Below are 22585 nucleotides of genomic sequence, written 5' to 3'. Positions count from 1 at the left end.
CTTCCGTGTTTGGTTAATTGATTAGTTCCCAGGTGTGTCTGATTAGTTCCCAGGTGTGTCTTTTTAGTTCCCTCGTTAGCCTGTCTTTAAAACCCATGTCCTTTCTGGGGGAAGTCGTGGCCTAATGGTTAGAGTGTTGGACTTGCAATGCAAGGATTGCAAGTTCGAGTCTCGGGCCAGCAGGAATTGGAGGTAGGGGGAGTGAATGTACAGCGCTCTCTCCACCTTCAATACCACGACTGAGGTGCTCTTGAGCAAGGCACCGAACCCCCAACTGCTCCCTGGGCGCTGCAGCATAAATGGCTGCCCACTGCTCTGGGTGTGTGTTCACAGTGTGTGTGTGTGTGTTCACTGCTGTGTGTGTGCACTTTGGATGGGTTAAATGCAGAGCACGAATTCTGAGTATGGGTCACCATACTTGGCTGTATGTCACGTCACTTTCACTTTCTTTTTTTTTTCTTTCAGTCTGTGTTGGTCCGGTCTACCAGTTACATACGTGTGTCTTCCTCCTGATTTACCCCTGTGTTGGATTAATAAAGACTCTCTCGATTACTCTCGACTCCGTGTTCCTTCCAGCAGCGTAGCGTGACAGCAATAAACTAACCTAAAAATGGAAAGTGTTCCCTGAAAACAAATGTTATGATTACTCACCATTCAAATGAGAATGATTTTAGCTTAAAATTTTCAGTAACACTTTATAATAACTTTCATTAATAAATCATTAACAAGCATTATGTAATGTTTAACAGATCATTAGTTAATATATATTCATATAGCTATAAAAAAAAGAATTAATGTGATTGTTAATGTTTACTAATGTACTTATTAAACATTAGGGCTGTAAGAAAATAACGATACACGCAAGTATCACAGTATTTTGTTTGGCAATACTGTATCAATTCTCAAAACGGAATATGGATATTTAATTTTTTTATTTTTAAAAAAAATCAAGATTCATGGAAGTTTCATTCATTCAGATCAAAATGTTACGACATTGTATGTTACAATTGTAAACTTAAACTGTGAACCTTTAAAGTAAGGTATAAAAATATATATGGTCTTTTTAATAAAATACATTTTAAAACGTATTATACATTTAACTAAAGGATCTTGCAAGCACGTTATTTTTCCCCTCTTTACTCGTACTGCACAAAAAAATGGTTCAATAAGGATGAATGTTACTGGGACTGATTATTACAAATGCAGATCCCACTGTGTACTAGTTAAATAATTTTATTTATTTATTGCTAAGGTTTGCATATGGTAGTGTGTTCTTAATGACTGATTTCCTAATAATATATCCTATTCCTAAAATAAGAAATATCCCAATATATCGCCTTGCTGACAGTATCACAATTTATAATTTACATATCATATCGCAACCCCTGTATCGTGATACGTATCGTATCGCCAGATTCTTGGCAATACACAGTCCTATTAAACATTATCTAATGATTAACAGATCTTTATTTAAAGGGGTCCTATTATGCTCTTTTACAAAGTCTTGATTTTGTTTTGGGGGTGTATTAGAACAGGTTCTCATACTAGTTCAAATCAATACTAGGTCAAATCAATTTGGGCGCGATTTAAACCCGTATGATTGTAATCACTTTAAGTTCGTCTGCCTTGGGAAAGCTAGCGTGTCTCCGACATAGTGATAGCACTCGTTGCCTTCTCTAGTGCAGCTCAACCAGGTCTCGTCCCATGTGTCGGTATTTGTGATATCATATAGTCCAAATGAGTTGTCCACTGTAGTTTTTGAAAAGTGATTTCTGTTAAATAAACTTTGCAGATCTTATGCTCAAACAACATTACAGACTAACTAAAGTTGAAAAAGTAAAAAAAAGAACCCCTTTAATGTAAATTGAAATGCTTACTAATGTCATTAAGCTTTCGATTCATATGATCAAGCACTTTTTAAAAATCTACAAATTATTTTAACAGAAATTATACAATGATTACAAGCTTATTTGTACTGATTTGTACTTTTTAATGCTAACAAATGTCATTAAACTTGAGTTCTGATATTAGCTAATGCTCATTTTTACATTTACAAATGTTAGAAAATATAGCTTAATTAGTAATTTTTAAGTACTTCACAAACTATTCATGTAAACATATTTTTCAGTAACTCAATCACAGTCTGTAAAGGTCATTTATTTGGTCTTCGTTTGTTGTGTAGACCTCTACTATTTTCCCATCTTAAATTATTTATTAATTTTTTGTTCATGTTTTTGCAGTACCCAATCTAAAGTTGAGACTTTTCATCATTTGTAAATGTTTAGAAACTTTACTAACTATTAGTACCTTTATGAGCAGTCATTTTGATGGCAAAATGTGTCCAAAATGACCTGATTTCAGCCTAAATACACATCTTTAACAAATCATTTATTAATTATTCGTTCATGTTCTAAAGTTGAGACCATTCATCATGTGTAAATGTTAATAAACATTTACTAATTTTTTTGTATCTTTGTGTGTATTGGGCTTTCAGCTGCTGTAACAATGTTTGTGTAAAGGGTGGTTATAGCATAGCTAAATGCATGCTAAAGACATAACACATTGTAATCTGGGTGCAAAACATGTTTTTATTACCTCAACACTTAATATATTAGTATACTATTGTGTATCATTAAACAGAATATTCATTTAATCATACATCTTCAGGAGGAAAAAAAACTTATTTTTTCAAGAAAAAACTCCATTTATCATTTATCAAGACAATGTAATTTAAACAGACTGAACCATGTTCCCCCATAGTAATCAATTTTCCACTGTACACTACTGACCCCTTAACCAACCCATATCGCCAAACCTGTCCCTAACCTTACCCGTATCACACATCAATATTAAACAACCCATAAACCAACCCATACCACCAAACCTTTCCCATATCACACAAAAAAAAAGTTACCTGGCCAATTCAGCTGTTTTCCACTACTGAATGTCAACAACGGGAAAGCCGAACAATCAATGCACGAATAGCATGCCTGTGTACCAGTTGCTGAATAAAAGCACATCCTAAATGAATAAATAAAGAAAATGCTAATGTAAAGTCTTCCTTTATCTTGACCAAACAAAGGAATGGTCAATAACTATAGACTAATAACTTGACTGAAGACCAACTAAAGAGTCAATAGTGTCCTACAATATTCTTTCAAATATGGGTGCCCGAGACAGACTAAATTAGTGAATGACCGTTTGATATCAAAGCTTTCAACTTGATACCACAATAATGCTTGTGACCTATGCTGACAAATGGCAAAGCCCCAATGGCATAGCTGACCGACCAGCTATATTTGTGTAAAGTCCTAATATGGCCACCCTTAGGGAAAAGATGCCTTAGAATTTTATGGACGACATGTTCCCATCTTATAAGGTGTCAACGTCTTAGAATTTATTCCACACCCTCCTGCCATCTTCTCAAAAGGACTAGGAAAGATGGTTGGACACACTGCATTGACATTGCAAGGAAAGGGAAAAGACAAGAGCACAATCCAAAGTCAAGCACACGGCACACCAATGCCACACCCTCCTGGAGACCCCTGTAGAAATCAGGGGCGCTTCCATGATGCATTCATGCATTAGTGCTTTCATTACTGCTCAGAACCATAACACAAGACTCACTGATCATGGATTTAGTTGTCATATAATCATAAATGCATTTGAAAGCTCAGACATGCCCGAGTCACTGCGAACCTGATATTTTTGCTTGTTCTAAATGTGGAGGATCACTTGTATCACTGTTATATATCGTCATACCGTCCAGTCATTAGATAAGACATTGTAGACCTAAAAGTATGACTTTCTGTAAAGCTGCTTTGAAACCATGTGCATTGTGAAAAGTGCAAAAAAAAAATTTGATTGACTGTAATACAGACTACGACTCTGGGATCAACAAAATTTCACAAATTAACAGATACCTGAAGCCCAATAGACTAGCACAGCCATTAGAAGTGCATAAAACTGAAATAACAAGCTGGAAATGAGCAGAGATAGGAGAAGTTAAAAAAAAACGCATGGCCAAAAACGAAACTAGCATTTAGTCCAAATAAGAACCGGATGAAATCAGATGCTTTAATGTGTTTAACCGCTACATCTCTTATTATGTATTAGCGATATGCATTATTCACCTGAATAAAAGAGACCACAATATAAAAAAAAACTCACTTAAGGAATATTAAAAGCTTTGTAAAGCATTACTTGCAACTGTGTTTATGTTATTACTTTGGAATGTGACCTGAAAAAAAAAAACTAATTTCACCAAACACATCTCAGTCCTTTTCATAGTTTTGTCTATGCAACGCAGCATTATTCTGCCAGATCACGGCTGGCCTTCAACATAAGTGTCACAGACATGAATGACAACTGCTTTCCTGAAATTTGCTGCTTTATCACACAAAAAGCTTCCAAGGCTTCTGGGAACAGTATCCCAGTGACATTTGAGAGCTTCTCCACGGCTAAACTGGGCTCTCCTGTAGTGCCAAGGCACTTGAAGAAGACTGTGCCCAACATAAGACTCAAACAATGTCTGAACTCCAGTAACTGATACCCTTCACATAACAACCCTTTCTCAAGGTTAAGGCACTTGATCACAAGTCATGCCCATAAATACATCAAGTATAATTTTAATCACAGTATTGGTGGCTTATTTTCAAATATTCATTTAATCCATTGAGATGTCAATTCACCTCATTTTAGGAAAGCATTCATTTCAACAGATATCAATGTATTATGTTCTACAAGATGTTTTCTAACACAGTATTTCCTATAAACAAAACAAAAAAATTATTAAACCTGGACAGTTAATTACAATTAGTGATAACATATCTTTGGTCAGTGCCATTATATTGAAATATGAAAAATTCCTGTTGAAACGGAGCAAGGAATACATGACCAAATACAGAGAGTGCATTCTGCTGAGTGTACATTATTCTGTCTATATAAGACGCTGCTTCAGGCTCCTTTAAGGACTGACTGGAACTCAAAGGTGGGTGAGCTCAACTCAAAGGTTCTCATCATGTTCTCTTTCTACTATTAACCTAATATTACATACGAGTGTTTTGCATTTTAGAGTGGCTAACCCTGACACATGGTAATTAGTTAGCATATTTAAGAGTTTACATTATGGACACTGTATATTCAACATGCTTTTGAATCTAATCTGACTGAATTACTGGGAGTAAGCACATATTCGCTGCATGGAATTGACAGATTATTTGCCTTTCTCTTAGCATCTCCTACCTCAGACACACCAGACACATTCTCTCTGGACACGACAGCAGGTATTATGCTTGTGATTATATAGTGGTAATATATGCATTTTAAAAATCATTGGTTTTCATTTTAAAAGAAAGGAAAATGATGGATCCCACTCAGTTCTAAAGCAAACATTTGGCTCAATAGAGTACTATATTGTTGTAATTGTTAAGTGTGTATCTTTGATGGTTAATGAGTGAAGAGAACCGCTCATGTGTTATAGCAGTGGTTATAGCAAATAGAAGTAGCCGGGAAGCGACAACTGTGCAACAGACTGGTCTCGAGTCCCACAGAGGAGCTCCGGAAGGATGCTCTGTTCAAGAACCAAATCACTGTCGGTGCTGCTGAAATTAGTGAGGCTGCTTTAGCCTTCATTCGCATCTATTTTGACTTATATTTTGTCCAGTCCATTGTTATTATTATCATTGTGTCAGTCATTGCGATTTCAAGATAAAGAGAAACTTTGCAGCATGTATGCCACATTGGTCCTCTTAGCAGCATGAAAAACAAAACTTTTATTCAAATTCTGAATGGTATATATATTGCCAAGAAAGGATTAAAAGAGCGCTCCCTTAATCATCTCAGAAAATTCTGCTATAATCAATTAATCTCTCTTCACGGCATAATTAATCTCTTATGCACATCGCGTCTACACAGAACTCAGGACTGAACGAAAACTCTGGCATTTTGAGCAGTGAGTAGATTCTGACTAAGCTGAATCACCTCTGATAGGTTGTTGCATTCCAGAAATCAACAGATATGTCTGTGATTGGCTACAATGTTCAGTGATGCAAAAACAGAGTGCAAACAAAAATACACACTGGATTCTGCTGTGAGGCGGTAGCTGCTCACTTTCCTTTTGTTTATCTTTGTGTTTATTTTGTTATAGAAGTTAAGTTTGCCATTTCCCGCTTCCTCCTTCTCTGAGTCTTGAACTTTGTTGCATACCTTTATTTTATGCATATGTACACTTACCTTAAATCATCTTGGTGACCCATTTTTTAAGTCTCAGGGTTTGAAAACCACTGCTCTATAGTACCAGAGTGAAGGACCCTCACCACATTCTCTCCTTTGTCATTTGTCAAAGTAAACCAAAATCATGGGAGATGGTGAAATGGAGTGTTTCGGCCCGGCGGCCATTTTCCTCCGGAAGCCAGAAAGAGAGAGAATCGAGGCTCAGAACGCCCCCTTTGATGCCAAAACGGCGTTCTTCGTGGTCGAGCCAGAAGAGATGTACCTGAAGGGTACTCTTGTTAGTAGAGAGGGTGGCAAAGCTACTGTCAAAACTCTGTGTGGGAAAGTAAGTACAATTAGAAAAAGTGTTGATCTTCTGTAAAACAATTTAGCCTGATGCTATGCTACGTGAATAAAACATTTTCATTTTTAGTAAATGTCTCACCCTTGCTGAAAACTTTTTAGACACTCACGGTAAAAGAAGCTGAAATCTTCCCCATGAATCCTCCCAAGTTTGACAAAATTGAGGACATGGCCATGATGACCCACCTCAATGAGCCTACTGTGCTGTACAACCTCAAAGAGCGTTATGCAGCATGGATGATCTACGTAAGTCTACATAAATCATGTTTTATTCCTGGTATCGGGTGGCAGCATTGTAAAACTGGACTATCTATCTCCATTTCAGACCTACTCTGGCTTGTTCTGCGTCACTGTCAATCCATACAAATGGCTCCCAGTGTACGACTCAGTTGTTGTGGCTGGATACAGAGGCAAAAAGAGGGTTGAAGCCCCACCTCACATCTTCTCCATCTCTGACAACGCCTACCAGTTCATGCTTACTGGTAAGTGGTGACATAAATTTTCAATCCAATTTGCAAACCAATAAAATAATTAGGTTGTCTTAGAAGTAGGGCTGTCAATCGATTAAATTTTTTATCTAATTATTCACACCCTTTTTCTGTGATTAATCACGATTAATCGCACACATTAAGCATAGACCATTTATCTTGTTTCAAATGTTTATTTTGTCATCATTTGCTATATCCAGCAAAGTAAACCAAAAGATTAAAGGGTGTTTCTCAAAAATCTCAAAAATTTCTGCAATCCTTTTTCAAGATAAATTTACAAAAAAAGGACACTTAGAAACTCCAAAAGGACACCAAAGGAGTCCATATAAGCACATACAAAAGAAAACAAAATCAGAATTTTATAGTATGTGTACAGTGCAACAGCAAAAAGCTTTTTCACATTTTAGAGAATTCAAGATGTGATACTGAACAGGACCACATGGAGATGCCAAAAAAAAAAACCTAAACCAACCGCCTGCTGAATGCACATATTTACTACTGTAGACAGATCTATTCATTATAGTGAATGTGTGTGGAAACAACGTGGATATACGGAACTATCTGTGCTGTGTATAAATACAATGTGCATTCATACACGTATTATTATAACGGACTCCCGCATGCTTACTGTATGACTCCTGTATGCCACCGTAATCGCCTTTACCTTGATTGCAGTTTTCATCCATCAAAACTTTACTAGCAAGATGTAAAACGTAGTTTGTGTCTCATCTGGCCATACAGCAGTGGGATGTGTTGACAATCCGTTCAGTCTGTACATCGCACTACGCAACGTGTGAGGGCTCACGCTCTTCAGAGACAATCACAGAATATGACAGAGCTCTGCAATCTCTGATGTAATCAGACTGGTTTCTTTACATTAGCACTGTTTTGGACGGGTTGTTTGAACGCATTTGCTTTCTGGACCATTGGACTGAAAACTTTCCCAGAGGTTAGCGGCTTAAAATGATCTGATCGCAAGCAGAGAAGCAAAATTGGGTTAAAGGGTTAGAATATAAATTTTGCTTCAGTAATTTTGCATTAACTGTGTTAAATTATTTTAATGTGTTATGGATTGTAAAATTAATCGCATGCATTAACGCATGTGTTAACGATGACAGCCCTACTTAGAAGTGTGCTTATTTTGTGTTTATCCTGAGCCTGCCTATATTTTGCTTGATACATTTACAATTTTTTTTTAAAAAAAGGAAAAATTCTGTTTAGTGGTTTCACTTAAAATAACACTATGAACTTGTTTCAGACAGGGAGAATCAGTCTATCCTGATTACGTAAGTAGACTGATAATTAAATGGTTTTTGTATAAGAAGTGCTATCTTTATAGCATATTACTCCTATTTTATGCTTCACTACATTGGTTGCCTGTTTGTTTTAGAGTGGATTTTAAATTGTTGTTTATAAATCTCTGAATGGTTTGGCTCCCCCTTATCTCAGTGAGTTACTGACCAAGTATCAACCAACTAGATCCCTTCGGTCTTCCAACCAGGATCTACTGTTTACCCCTAAGTCGAGGCTTAAGTGCCGGGGAGATCGTGCTTTCTGTATTGCTCCCCCCAGGCTTTGGAACGCCTTGCCACTGTCCATTAGACAAGCCTCATCTCTTAATATTTTTAAATCCAGGCTAAAGAAATTTTTATTTTCAAAAGCATTTGGCTGATGATATATTTGTACGATTTTATAATTTTTCTGTTTGTTTGTTGTGGTTTTTTTTTCTGTTTTTAATGACCTAATGGAAAGCACATTGGTCGACAGAAGTTGTAATTAATTGTGCTATATAAATAAATTTTCATTGTCATTGTCATTATATGCACATAAGAAAACTGCTTATTCAAGGGTTTTTGCAGAAAGCAGCACTCTGAAATGTAAAAGTGAAGGCTGTTTACTCAATTGAGAGAAAGCCGTGGCTTACGTGGACATATCAATTCAAAAACATTGTTCTAATAGGCATGTATTGGGAAAAAATGGTACAACCAAAGTAAAAGAAAGGTGTGGGGAAAAGCTGATTACTGACAGTGCTGCATGTATACAAGGTTAAGAGCATGCTGCTAAAACGATGCATGTACATGCAAATGCCAGTTTCACATCTTAAGCGGCTTTCTGGTGTGCATGTAAATGTAGTGCCTGAAGATTATGGTTTATAAAGAAGTTACATAAAAGCTAATGTACTTAAATAAAAGCTAATGTATCAAACAAGTAATTTCTAATTTTCTGAAATATGTTACTTTCCATCTTTAACACATACACTCAGTGGAGAATCTGGTGCAGGAAAGACTGTCAACACCAAACGTGTGATCCAGTACTTTGCGACAATCGCTGTATCTGGACCGAAGAAGTCAGAACCTGTCCCCGGCAAAATGCAGGTACTAAATCAAGCAGCAGCCAAAGTACAGTGACAGAATAATTCTACATGATGAAATTACTTAAATACTCACCAGGGGTCGCTAGAAGATCAAATCATTGCAGCCAACCCTCTGCTGGAGGCTTATGGAAATGCCAAGACTGTAAGGAATGACAACTCCTCTCGTTTTGTAAGTTGCTGAGGTCAAATGAAATGCATTATACAAATTTAGTTAAAGTTCCAAAGATGGGAAATTCTAAGATGTTCAGAATATTTCCTCTCTGTAGGGTAAATTCATCAGGATCCACTTCGCGACCACTGGAAAACTGGCCTCAGCTGATATTGAAACTTGTGAATCAACCTTGTTTTAAGCCAAATATTTTTTATTTGGATGCTAACAGGTGGATCAATCAATTGAACTTAAATTTCTTTATTTTTTGTACCATTTATTTTTCTTTGAAAGATCTGCTGGAAAAGTCGAGAGTAACATTCCAGCTGTCTGCTGAGAGGAGTTACCACATCTTCTACCAGCTCATGACTGGACACAAGCCAGAGCTGCTTGGTGAGAAATCTACAGGATTGTGTGTTTCAGTTATTACCTAGTTTGAGATCACTGTTAACATGCTGCACATTAACTCTTTATAGAGGCCCTGCTCATCACCACCAACCCTTATGACTATCCAATGATCAGCCAGGGTGAAATAACTGTCAAGAGTATCAATGATGTGGAGGAGTTCATTGCCACAGATGTATGTGGACAATTTCATTATTATTAGAAGTAGTGGTAATATTTTCAGATTCTTTGCAATATATCTCAGCAAATGAACAACAGAAAAACCAGCATAAACTGAATACTGCATGACATACAATACAAAATACGTTTCTCTTTTAGCTCTATATAATATAATAATTATAATATATAATTAGCAATTTCTTTGGTCGTTGTGAAACAGACTGCCATTGATATTCTGGGCTTCACTGCTGATGAGAAAATCAGCATCTACAAGCTGACAGGTGCTGTGATGCATCATGGGAACATGAAGTTCAAACAAAAGCAGAGAGAGGAGCAGGCTGAACCTGACGGCACTGAGGGTAGGGTGTATTATTACACAAATTAGCATGCAAACATTGACTTCATTAGTAAAAGTAATGAATGAAACTGTTCTTCCTCAGTGGCTGATAAAATCGCTTACCTCATGGGCCTCAACTCCGCTGACATGCTGAAAGCTCTGTGCTTCCCCAGAGTGAAGGTTGGGAATGAGATGGTGACCAAAGGCCAGACAGTACCACAGGTGATAACTTACCTTATCAATAGATGAAAAAACCTAGAAATGTCCTGAAAACATTCATAAGAGACATTCATGCTTCAGAAAGTTACTCTAGTATCAATTACACTGACCTTTGAATTTCTCAGGTGAACAACGCAGTCTCGGCTCTCTGCAAGTCTGTCTATGAGAAAATGTTCTTGTGGATGGTCGTCCGTATCAATGAGATGTTGGACACAAAGCAGCCTAGACAATTCTTCATTGGTGTGCTGGACATCGCTGGATTTGAGATCTTCGATGTGAGCATCAGTCATTAATGTCTGTGTAAGAATTATGACATAGATAACAGTCAAGATAACAGTCATCAGTAAGAACTTCCTTCTGTTTAATTATCAGTTCAACAGCTTGGAGCAGCTTTGCATCAATTTCACAAATGAGAAACTGCAACAGTTCTTCAACCACCACATGTTTGTTCTGGAGCAAGAGGAGTACAAGAAAGAAGGCATTGAGTGGGAGTTCATTGACTTTGGTATGGACTTGGCTGCCTGCATTGAGCTCATTGAGAAGGTAAGAGGACATTTAGCAAATTCAAATGACTATTCACATTGTGTCTGTACTTAAGTGTGAATATTTCTTCAAAAGCCAATGGGTATCTTCTCCATCCTTGAAGAGGAGTGCATGTTTCCAAAGGCTACAGACACAAGCTTCAAAAACAAGCTGTATGACCAGCATATAGGCAAAAGTGCAGCTTTCCAGAAGCCCAAGCCTGCCAAAGGTAAGGCAGAGGCCCACTTCTCTCTAGTGCACTACGCCGGCACTGTGGACTACAACATTGTTGGCTGGTTGGACAAGAACAAGGATCCACTGAATGACTCTGTCGTGCAACTCTACCAAAAGTCATCGCTCAAACTGCTGTCCTTCCTGTATGTTGCTCATGCAGGAGCAGAAGGTATGGATATTTGCATTTCTTCAATTACTTTCTGTTTTAATTATGTACAAGGCCCATGCATATACAAAAACTGAGAAAAGAGTAAGATTATTAAAATGCACCAATCTATGTGGTCCAGATTAAAAAGTTTCAAAATATGAAGAAAATATATGCAAGATAATTAGATTTAACAAGATTAAAATAGAGATTTATTGAAGGGGTTAATGAAAAGCAACACAAGATCATCAAAAAAAAACTTTTGTCATTGATATAAAACAGCTGAAGGAGGCGGCGGAAAGAAAGGCAAAAAGAAGGGTGGTTCCTTCCAGACGGTGTCTGCACTTTTTAGGGTAAACAGATTATCTCTTTTAATGAAGGATGTCAACATCTTCTCCATTAAACACTGGACTAATGGCATAAACATTTCCACAGGAGAACTTGGGTAAGCTGATGACTAACCTGAGGAGCACTCACCCTCACTTTGTGCGCTGCTTGATTCCTAATGAATCCAAGACTCCAGGTAAACTTGATCCCTGAAGACTCAAATGTATCACAGATTTGAAAATATCTCTGGAACCTTAAGAACATTTGCATTTCAGGTCTGATGGAGAACTTCCTGGTTATCCACCAGCTCAGGTGTAATGGTGTGCTGGAGGGTATCAGAATCTGCAGGAAGGGTTTCCCCAGCAGAATCCTCTACGGTGACTTCAAGCAGAGGTAAATCGACTTTTTGCAACCTCCTTATTGGAGATGATGCACCACCTAATCATACCCAATTTATGTGCTTCACGAGAACATGACTCTTCCCTAAATGTCCTCTAGATACAAAGTATTAAATGCTAGTGTCATCCCTGAGGGACAGTTCATTGACAATAAAAAGGCTTCAGAGAAACTCTTGGGCTCTATTGATGTTGACCACACCCAGTACAAGTTTGGACACACAAAAGTGAGCTACAACAACAAATGACTAAGCTCAAATCTACATGGAATGGCATCCATAACATACTGCTAAACATCCTTATATATTTGTACATCATTTTATTTGTACAGGTGTTCTTTAAAGCTGGTCTGTTGGGTACTCTTGAAGAGATGAGAGATGACAAACTAGCAACTCTGGTTACCATGACTCAGGCTCTTTGTCGTGGCTTCCTCATGAGAAGGGAGTTTGTAAAGATGATGGAGAGGAGGTGAGTGAAATTTTATTAAAATAAAATACATTATTTGATTTACAAGAAAATAAATAAAGTTGAAAATTTTGGTCAAACAAAAAACAGAAACTCCCTTCCACAGAGAGTCCATTTTTGCCATCCAATATAACATCCGTTCATTCATGAATGTCAAACATTGGCCATGGATGAAGCTCTACTTCAAGATCAAGCCTCTTCTAAAGAGTGCAGAGACTGAGAAAGAAATGGCAGCAATGAAGGAGAACTTTGAGAAGATGAAAGAGGATTTAACAAAGGCATTAGGTAAAAAGAAAGAGCTTGAGGAGAAAATGGTATCACTTCTCCAGGAGAAAAACGACCTTCAACTTCAAGTAGCTTCTGTAAGTATTTCAGCTCGTATTGATCGTAATATCATCAGATCATAATCATATTGGATCCTACAGCTCTGACCATAAGTCATTAACTGTATCCATGTCAATGAACAGGAATCTGAAAACCTCTCTGATGCTGAGGAGAGATGTGAAGGACTCATCAAAAGCAAGATCCAGCTTGAGGCCAAACTCAAAGAGACAAGTGAGAGACTGGAGGATGAGGAGGAAATCAATGCTGAACTGACTGCCAAGAAGAGGAAACTGGAGGATGAATGCTCCGAGCTGAAGAAAGACATTGATGACCTGGAGCTCACCTTGGCAAAAGTGGAGAAGGAGAAACATGCAACAGAGAATAAAGTCAGTATTTTTATTTTACATCTTCATACTGCTGATAGTGATTCAGACTCTTGAGAATAAAATTAATATAAAATGTTTTCATTTAGGTGAAAAACCTGACAGAGGAGATGGCCTCTCAGGATGAGAGCATCGCCAAGCTGAGCAAAGAGAAGAAAGCCCTCCAAGAGGCACACCAGCAGACTCTTGATGACCTTCAGGCAGAGGAAGACAAAGTCAACACTCTGACTAAAGCGAAGACAAAGCTTGAGCAGCAAGTGGACGATGTAAGAAGTTCAGCATTAGAACAAGACCGTAAATCAAAGGGAAATTAATATTGTTGCTAATTAATATTTTATTGCTCTGGTTTCTCTTACAATAGCTTGAGGGCTCATTGGAACAAGAGAAGAAGCTTCGTATGGACCTTGAGAGAGCCAAGAGAAAGCTTGAGGGTGATCTGAAACTGGCCCAGGAGTCCATAATGGACCTGGAGAATGACAAGCAGCAATCCGATGAGAAGATAAAAAAGTGAGTGGACATCAGACATTAGAACTGCACAAAATTAAGTATTTTGCACATTTTACAAAACACTACTTTAAAAACAGGAAGGACTTTGAAATAAGTCAGCTTCTTAGCAAGATTGAGGATGAACAGTCTTTGGGAGCACAGCTTCAGAAGAAGATCAAGGAACTTCAGGTAACACTAACCTTAATCTTTCCGATGTGAAATGGTGAAGTAGATGAATAGCTGTGAAAACCCACATTCCAAAGATTGCTAAAGAATTCCTTGTCTTTCTTTATTTAGGCCCGTATCGAGGAGCTGGAAGAGGAAATTGAGGCAGAGCGAGCTGCTCGTGCTAAAGTGGAGAAGCAGAGAGCTGATCTTTCCAGGGAACTTGAAGAGATCAGCGAGAGGCTCGAGGAAGCTGGTGGTGCCACTGCTGCCCAGATTGAGATGAACAAAAAGCGTGAAGCCGAATTCCAGAAGTTGCGTCGTGATCTGGAAGAGTCTACCTTGCAGCATGAAGCTACAGCTGCAGCTCTCCGAAAGAAGCAGGCAGACAGTGTGGCTGAACTCGGAGAACAGATCGACAACCTCCAGCGGGTCAAGCAGAAGCTGGAGAAGGAGAAGAGTGAATACAAGATGGAGATTGATGACTTGACAAGCAACATGGAGGCTGTGGCTAAAGCAAAGGTATAATCTTGAGAAAAAACTTATTATATTATCTATTTTATTTTTTTAAAAATACTTTTTTTTATTTGCTTGAAATTTGATTATTTTCTTGAGGAAAATCTTATTTTTTTAATTTCCAGACTTTGATATTTCTTAATTTATGTAGGCAAACCTTGAAAAGATGTGCCGTACATTAGAAGACCAAGCAAGTGAGCTAAAGTCAAAGATTGATGAGTTTGTACGCCAACTTAATGATTTAAATGCCCAAAAGGCAAGGCTCCAAACTGAAAACGGTATGTAAATACTGAATATACCATACACACAATGCCACAGAACTGTTCAAAAACAAAAGTGATTCAAACCCCCATTACTGACGTCATACAACTCTTTTATGACTATTTTATAAATTATACATTGTCTCATACTAGGTGAATTTGGCCGTCAACTGGAAGAGAAAGAAGCTCTTGTTTCTCAACTGACAAGAGGCAAACAGGCTTACACTCAACAGATTGAGGAACTCAAGAGACATATTGAAGAAGAGGTTAAGGTGTGTACTTACAAACAAAATCTGTTATCTGGTACTATGTATAACTTCGATGTATTCCACTTTTGACTTCAAGCCAAGAATGCTCTGGCCCATGGGGTTCAGTCTGCCCGCCATGACTGTGACTTGCTCAGAGAGCAGTATGAGGAGGAGCAGGAGGCCAAAGCTGAACTCCAGCGTGGAATGTCTAAGGCGAACAGTGAGGTGGCTCAGTGGAGAACCAAATATGAGACTGATGCCATCCAGCGCACTGAGGAGCTTGAGGAATCCAAGTATATACAGCAAAGATCAATGTCTCCAGCACCCTACATTTTAATATCAAACAAATTAGTAAGATTTCATTATTTCATTTCACTTTCATCAGGAAAAAGCTTGCCCAGCGTCTTCAGGATGCTGAAGAATCCATTGAAGCGGTGAACTCCAAATGTGCCTCTCTGGAAAAGACCAAACAGAGACTTCAGGGTGAAGTAGAGGACCTCATGATTGATGTGGAGAGGGCAAATGCATTGGCTGCCAACCTTGACAAGAAGCAGAGAAACTTTGATAAGGTAAGAAAGATGTGGATAACTTATAAACCTAAACCGTGAACCATGCACTTGGCTAATCAACAATGACTACATTTTTTCTTCAGGTCCTAGCAGAGTGGAAACAGAAGTATGAGGAAAGCCAGGCTGAACTAGAAGGTGCTCAGAAAGAAGCTCGTTCTCTCAGCACTGAGCTGTTCAAAATGAAGAACTCCTATGAAGAAGCTCTTGACCACCTCGAGACCCTGAAGAGGGAAAACAAGAATCTGCAAGCGTAAATACACTTTTTTTTGTAAAAAAATTTTTAAAAATATGCATTTAAACAAAGTTTTACTATTCTTCTTTTTATTAACCCTTTAGAGGAAATTTCTGACCTCACTGAGCAGCTTGGAGAGACTGGAAAGAGCATTCATGAACTGGAAAAGGCAAAGAAGACAGTGGAGTCTGAGAAAGCAGAGATCCAGACTGCACTTGAAGAAGCTGAAGTACTGTTACTTAAAACTGTCAAATAAATTCATTTCTTAACAGAGCATTACATAATTTTCCTGTCAGGTTGACATAATTCTTACTATTACTACTATCCATCAGGGCACCCTGGAGCATGAAGAGTCAAAGATTCTTCGTGTGCAGCTGGAGCTGAACCAGGTGAAGAGCGAGATTGACAGGAAGCTTGCTGAGAAGGATGAGGAGATAGAACAGATCAAAAGGAACAGCCAAAGAGTGATTGATTCCATGCAGAGCACTCTGGACTCTGAGGTCAGAAGCAGAAATGATGCCCTGAGAGTCAAAAAGAAGATGGAGGGAGATCTGAATGAGATGGAGGTCCAGATGAGTCATGCCAACCGCCAGGCTGCTGAGGCCCAGAAACAGCTCAGGAATGTCCAAGGACAACTCAAGGTGTCTCTCTGTAGAAATAGGAACACACATCAAATGTTTGATCATATGAATATGAGACATGCAAGTAATAAATAAAAGAACTTTTGCAACAGGATGCCCAACTGCACCTTGATGAAGCTGTCAGAGGACAGGAGGACATGAAGGAGCAGGTGGCCATGGTGGAGCGCAGGAATAACCTGATGCAAGCAGAGATTGAGGAGCTGAGAGCTGCACTGGAGCAAACAGAGAGAGGCCGCAAAGTGGCGGAGCAGGAGCTGGTGGATGCCAGTGAGCGTGTGGGACTGCTGCACTCACAAGTACAGAAAAACTATACTTGGAGCAAATTCAGGTTATATCATAACAGAGTTTTAGTTAAATGTACACTAACCTACCTGCCTAAATCCCACAGAATACAAGTCTTATTAACACCAAGAAGAAGCTTGAGGCTGATCTGGTCCAGGTTCAAGGTGAGGTAGATGATGCAGTCCAGGAGGCCAGAAATGCAGAGGAGAAGGCCAAGAAGGCCATCACTGATGTGAGTGCTTACATTCTGTTGCTCTATTCTAAATTAAAAAGTAATTTGACTTTGTTTAGCTGCATGTGGTAACAAAGGGATCCTTCATGGAAGGCATTTCTATCTATATTGATTAGTTAATTTTCATTGGTTTATATTTCAGGCTGCCATGATGGCTGAGGAGCTGAAGAAGGAACAGGACACTAGTGCTCATCTGGAGAGGATGAAGAAGAACCTGGAGGTGACTGTCAAAGACCTGCAGCACCGTCTGGATGAGTCTGAGAGTCTGGCCATGAAGGGCTGGAAAAAACAGCTCCAGAAACTGGAGTCCAGGGTAAATTACAAGCTAAATACTGTCTTATGTGAACTGGCTATGGCAGAGATTTGGCAGCTGACAAAAATAACTCTCTACTGAGTGCGTGAGTTGGAAGCTGAAGTTGAAGCTGAACAGAGACGTGGTGCAGATGCTGTGAAAGGAGTGCGCAAATATGAAAGGAGAGTGAAGGAGCTCACCTACCAGGTACAACTACACTGGATTTAGACATTTACATTTCATTATAATATACATAGTTTAACTAAGACCATGAACAATACTTACACCCAAAGACTGAGGAAGACAAGAAGAATGTGATCCGACTGCAGGATCTGGTAGACAAGCTGCAGCTGAAAGTGAAGGCCTACAAGCGCCAGGCTGAAGAAGCTGTAAGTCTAATGTCAAATTTCTTGATTGTGAAGTTTTGACATTTTCTATTCAATACATTCAGTGCCATGAATGCAATGCTCTGAAATGGGTTGGATAACTTGTGTAATCCTAACAGGAGGAGCAGGCCAACACTCACCTGTCCAGGTACAGGAAGGTGCAACACGAGCTGGAGGAGGCTCAGGAGCGAGCTGACATCGCTGAGTCCCAGGTCAACAAGCTGAGAGCCAAGAGCCGCGAGGCTGGGAAGGTAACAGTCAAACCTATACTACAACAGTAGCAGTGTTGGGCAGTATAATAGCTACAAAGAGCAAAGATGTGAGTTTAGTTGGTTCCACTACTCAACTCAAAACAACTCAACTGTGGCGGAGGGTCTCTCACCTGCTGAATGTTTTCGTAAAATCTTGTCTTCTGTCAGAGGTCCAGCAAGTGATTTAAAAAAAAAATGGAACAAGGCTGACAGAATAAATGACTACATACAACTTTTCTTGCTTATTCACGTGAAGCTAGCAGAAATAAAACAAAATTTGCAGCACTGCACAAATATTGTGATAGACTGAATTAGGGCTGCAATGAACTGTTATATTGACATTTTTTCTAATAATCAGAAAGCAAAATAATTTGCCAGCATCTTTTCATTTATTAGAATATAAATATATGACAATTAGTATAAATTTCACATTATGCAGTTTTTAAGCAGCAGAAGTTGTTCAAATAACAGCCCTCTTCAATGCGAGTAAATCACTAGAATATGTGACTAAATCTTCACTTTGGGTGACTAAATGATATCTAACATTAGCCATTGGCTAATAAATTCTTAGATTTTACTGACCAGTGTGTGAGTTGGAGGCTAATAGTTTTAAGTTTTGTAGGTTTGGTATATTTTTATTTTCAGTAGACTATCTATCTGTGAGTTTGAGAGTTTTACTATAGTTATCTATTGGTTTTTGTTTTTTTTATTTTTATGTTAATTTATGCGCAGTGCACCTGAGAGAGAGAGACAGAGAGAGACAGAGAAAGAGAGAGAGAGTCTTACATACCATGCAGAATTTACGCGCTACATGTGAACAACATTCTTTGTTGTATTTTCCTGTCAAAATAATGGCGTTCATTTGGAATTCATGTAAGAACAACCGTAAAATTTATCCGTTTTCTCCGGTAGTGGGGCAATACTAATGCACAAACGGCAATCTCATTGGCTGGCATTCACCCGATTGTCCCTGTTTGGATTTCAGCAAATCAGTTCGAGCGAACGCAGACAATGTGATTAATATTCATGAACCCAGCAGCTTATTAATCCTTAGTGCATTTTATATTGTTATTAGTAGTAGAACTCGTAGTATTATTATCTTAGTACTATTGTTTGTTTTTTTTCCTTTTTTTTTTTTTTTTTTACAGAAAAACTGAATGACCAACAATATCTTAAGCACCACCACCAGTCCTAAGTTCAGTTCAAATGAAAAATATATATTCATACTTGGTCACCAAGTTTTAATTCTAATTAATAAAGTTCTATGATTAAAAATGCTTGACTATTAAAATATAATATTATAATGCTTGACTCACTGATGTTATGAGTGTACTTTCAGATATTTAAAAAGCTGTGCCATTTTACAAACATAAGCTTTTTATATAGCCTACTAATAAACAAATAGTACATCAGTCTGGTGAGTAAACTAAAGAATTTACTAACCAATGGTGATTCTATTGCCAAAGTCTCCATTGAGGGTTGAGATAACCAAGTCATAAATAAGCAAAATACCAGAAACATTATTTCACATTCGATGCATGAACAACACGTTTTTTCAGAGCCCACGCTACCAGGTTATTTTGTTCACACTGCACTAATTTTATCATAGAAAATACACTATATCAGATGGACACATGGTGTTGACTATCACCTTGTCCATATTGCGAGTGACTAGATTGCTAATAAATGATCATAGTAAATGAAGCAGTTTACACTGCAAGTGTGCAAAGGCTGCACAGTATAATGAAAATAAAGCCGAATTCAGTGTAACATTTTATGCAAGTCACATCAATCACAACATTTTCAAGATAAAAAGCATTTTGAGTGTAAAGTTTGTGCTCACCTTTCCATCAGTCTTGCTCCTGGAGATCTACCTTCAGACAGAGAAGGTTCTAAACCTTGAATATCTGGTTCAGGTGTTGGAGCCGGACAAAGCAGCACAAAACTCACACATAAACTGATTTTCAAATAGTCTGGTAAGCCCATAATGACCCTAATATGTTCTTTTTTTCAGGGCAAAGAAGCCGAGGAGTGAGGGACAATATACAGTAGGGCTGGGCAAAAAATATAAAAATCTTGATATTAATCAATTCTCATTTTTACGGCACGATATCGATTCTTAAATCCCAAGAATCGATTAGTCTAGCCTGTTTTCAGTAAATGAACGGAACAAAGAAGGGCACCTCCCATCCAATATATAGCAATAAGCATTGTGCTTTGGTACTTTTAATATGAAACAAAGTCACAGATTTCAAATTCTGTCCATTGTATTGCAGTATTTAAACAATAAGTGCAGTTTTGACATGGTTTAATCTGGAGTGACAGATCGCTGTAGCGCCTCGATCAACAGACGTGAACTGATCGTCTCCTCCACATTAATACCAGCTTCAGCACAAAATAAACTTGACTAAACTTTCGAAGGTAAGTTAAAAGAAAGAGTACAACTTTACAATCGTATCCTGTCTCATGTAATCTCTCAATCAGTGTTTCAGCTGCGCAAAGAGATCAATATAACGTCTTGTATGTCACGTAATGTCACATTCACCTCAGAAAAACATATTTGGTGACCATAAACTCATTAGTCAGACAGAAAAATATACTGTAGAGAGGGGCATTTTGCTAAATATATGCACCATATAATATATTCATTATAAATTTTACTGTTCTTCAATGTTTAATTTATGTTTGAATAAATCCATCAAGTTTTTATGACAGGCACTATTATATTTATATTTCAAAAAATAATTTCAAAAAAATTAATTGAAGTAGAAATATTATTATGTAATTGTAACTTTATTATTTTAAAAACTTCATTAAGTGTAATTTTAACATCAGTCAATTTTAACCTTCAATATTATAGTAATGTAGTACCAACTAACTCTCATGCATATTTTACAGCATTTTTTACACCAAAAATAATTGATATTAAATTGAATGGAATCGAACTGGTAATCGAATCAAAAGCTTGTGAATGAGAATCGTATCGAATTGTGAAACTTGTGTCAAAACCCAGCCCTAATATCCAGACACAGTAGCAAGTCATCATATAATATGAATTGCTTGTGAAATGTCAGTATGCTGTTAGTCACAATAAAGGTAAACCTGCAGACTTCTTGCTGTTGTGTTTCTGTAACTATCAAGCATTTCCACAAAGTGTTCCATCATATGAGATGAGAAAAAAAGTCATATCATTCTAAAACACAGGAAAATGAAATACTTTTAAACATTTATCTATCTTTCATACTGTACATTATGATGATGTGATGCCTGAATTTACTGAGTATTTACCAGGTATCCATCATAAGTACAATAATTATTATTGTATTCCTGCTTCGGTACTTGAATCTACATGCAGGAACATACTAAAGTCTTTGTGACACAGATGCAAACACTACACGATTTGAGTTAGAGTTATTGACCAGATGGTTTACGATGATCCCAATGAGAGTAATAGCATCCCAAGTACACTAAAAGAGCAGCATACTAGCATTCAGTATTACCGTTCTCTGTAAGACTCAACTGTGTTAAAGCAATTACTAAAGTCTAGTCTTGGAAAGGGATTTTTAAAGCTGATATCATTTGATTCTGACATATTAGAAAGACCACTGTTCAATGAATTTACAGCTCTGAAAATATAAATGTTCTTTTTCCAGGTTAAAAATACAATAAATCGAGCACAAATGTAAACATAATTATTAAACAATAATCATTCAACTTTACATAAGGGACAATAAAATCATAATCAAACTTACCTTTCTAGTCATCTTGTTAGTTGTATGCCATCCATGTTAAGATTGGTGATGAGTTTCATTTCTGTTTTACTTACATTTAACTAACTAGGTAGGCACTTCTTACTAAACTGCCTAGCAAAGCCCTATCAACCTAACTCTGACCCTAACCATCTAGCCTAGAGACACCCTAGAAACCACCCAGAAAACCTTAGTTACCTCAGAATTCAAATAATAATCTGTTGTTTTATCAGACTTTTTATGAGACCTGTTTCAGCTGTAAAACTCTGAAGAAGGATCCTGGCTGTAAACATGAAGATGTCACCCATCACTGGCAGTAACTCATTCTATCAAAAATAAATGAGGACATCATTCTTTATTTTTAGATAAGGAACTTTGATGAAAAGCTGTAATGGCCTGTGGATTGACACTGCGCCTCAGCTGCAGACACTTTCTACTGCAAATATACAATTTGAGCCTGCAGTTGGATCATGAAATTTTGACTCTAAAAAGGCTGAGTTTAATTTAAAACATAAAACCACAAAAAGTTAATTGAGTTCAAATCTATTTGACATTATTTAGTCAACTAAACCTTACCTCACATCTCTGACCAGAACTTCTGTGTGGATTTCTGTCATGCGGACGCAGAGCCATTTACTCTCTCAGCTGGTGAGAGACTAAATCCATTTCTTTTTCGATTAAATGCACATTTTCATCGGCGCTAGTCTTTCCGTGGCTGTCTCAAGAAATCCCCTCAGAATTAAAAGGCGCCAAACCCAAGACTGATGCGCGCTCC

General features: G+C 37.8%; 1 protein-coding gene across 1 annotated transcript; it reads left to right on the top strand.

Moving 5' to 3' along the window:
• Positions 1-5234: 5234 nt before the first annotated feature.
• Positions 5235-21173, top strand: LOC109067522 (myosin heavy chain, fast skeletal muscle-like). Its single transcript, XM_042711551.1, has 40 exons — positions 5235-5285; positions 6347-6559; positions 6679-6822; positions 6902-7058; positions 8323-8350; positions 9328-9439; positions 9515-9607; positions 9705-9768; positions 9881-9979; positions 10063-10166; positions 10371-10509; positions 10591-10709; positions 10832-10981; positions 11079-11249; positions 11325-11631; positions 11890-11960; positions 12043-12130; positions 12210-12327; positions 12433-12556; positions 12661-12797; positions 12901-13156; positions 13262-13504; positions 13591-13767; positions 13863-14008; positions 14086-14176; positions 14285-14674; positions 14820-14946; positions 15082-15200; positions 15273-15469; positions 15562-15745; positions 15829-15993; positions 16084-16206; positions 16310-16618; positions 16711-16914; positions 17007-17132; positions 17275-17445; positions 17527-17631; positions 17718-17813; positions 17930-18061; positions 20076-21173. The coding sequence occupies exons 2-40, from the start codon at positions 6359-6361 to the stop codon at positions 20094-20096; spliced, it is 5808 nt and encodes a 1935-aa protein (XP_042567485.1). The 5' UTR covers positions 5235-5285; positions 6347-6358; the 3' UTR covers positions 20097-21173.
• Positions 21174-22585: the final 1412 nt, after the last annotated feature.

This window comes from Cyprinus carpio, chromosome A22, assembly GCF_018340385.1.
Source record: "Cyprinus carpio isolate SPL01 chromosome A22, ASM1834038v1, whole genome shotgun sequence".
NCBI lineage: Eukaryota > Metazoa > Chordata > Actinopteri > Cypriniformes > Cyprinidae > Cyprinus > Cyprinus carpio.
This window is presented reverse-complemented; position numbering and strand designations above follow the sequence as displayed.

Bases quoted from the DNA above. Each gene is read 5' to 3' on its own strand.
- LOC109067522 (XM_042711551.1), top strand. From the start codon at position 6,359: ATGGGAGATGGTGAAATGGAGTGTTTCGGCCCGGCGGCCATTTTCCTC. The intron at 11,632-11,889 runs GTATGGATATTT...GATATAAAACAG, and splicing joins TGCTCATGCAGGAGCAGAAG to CTGAAGGAGGCGGCGGAAAG. The intron at 12,131-12,209 runs GTAAACTTGATC...TTTGCATTTCAG, and splicing joins TAATGAATCCAAGACTCCAG to GTCTGATGGAGAACTTCCTG.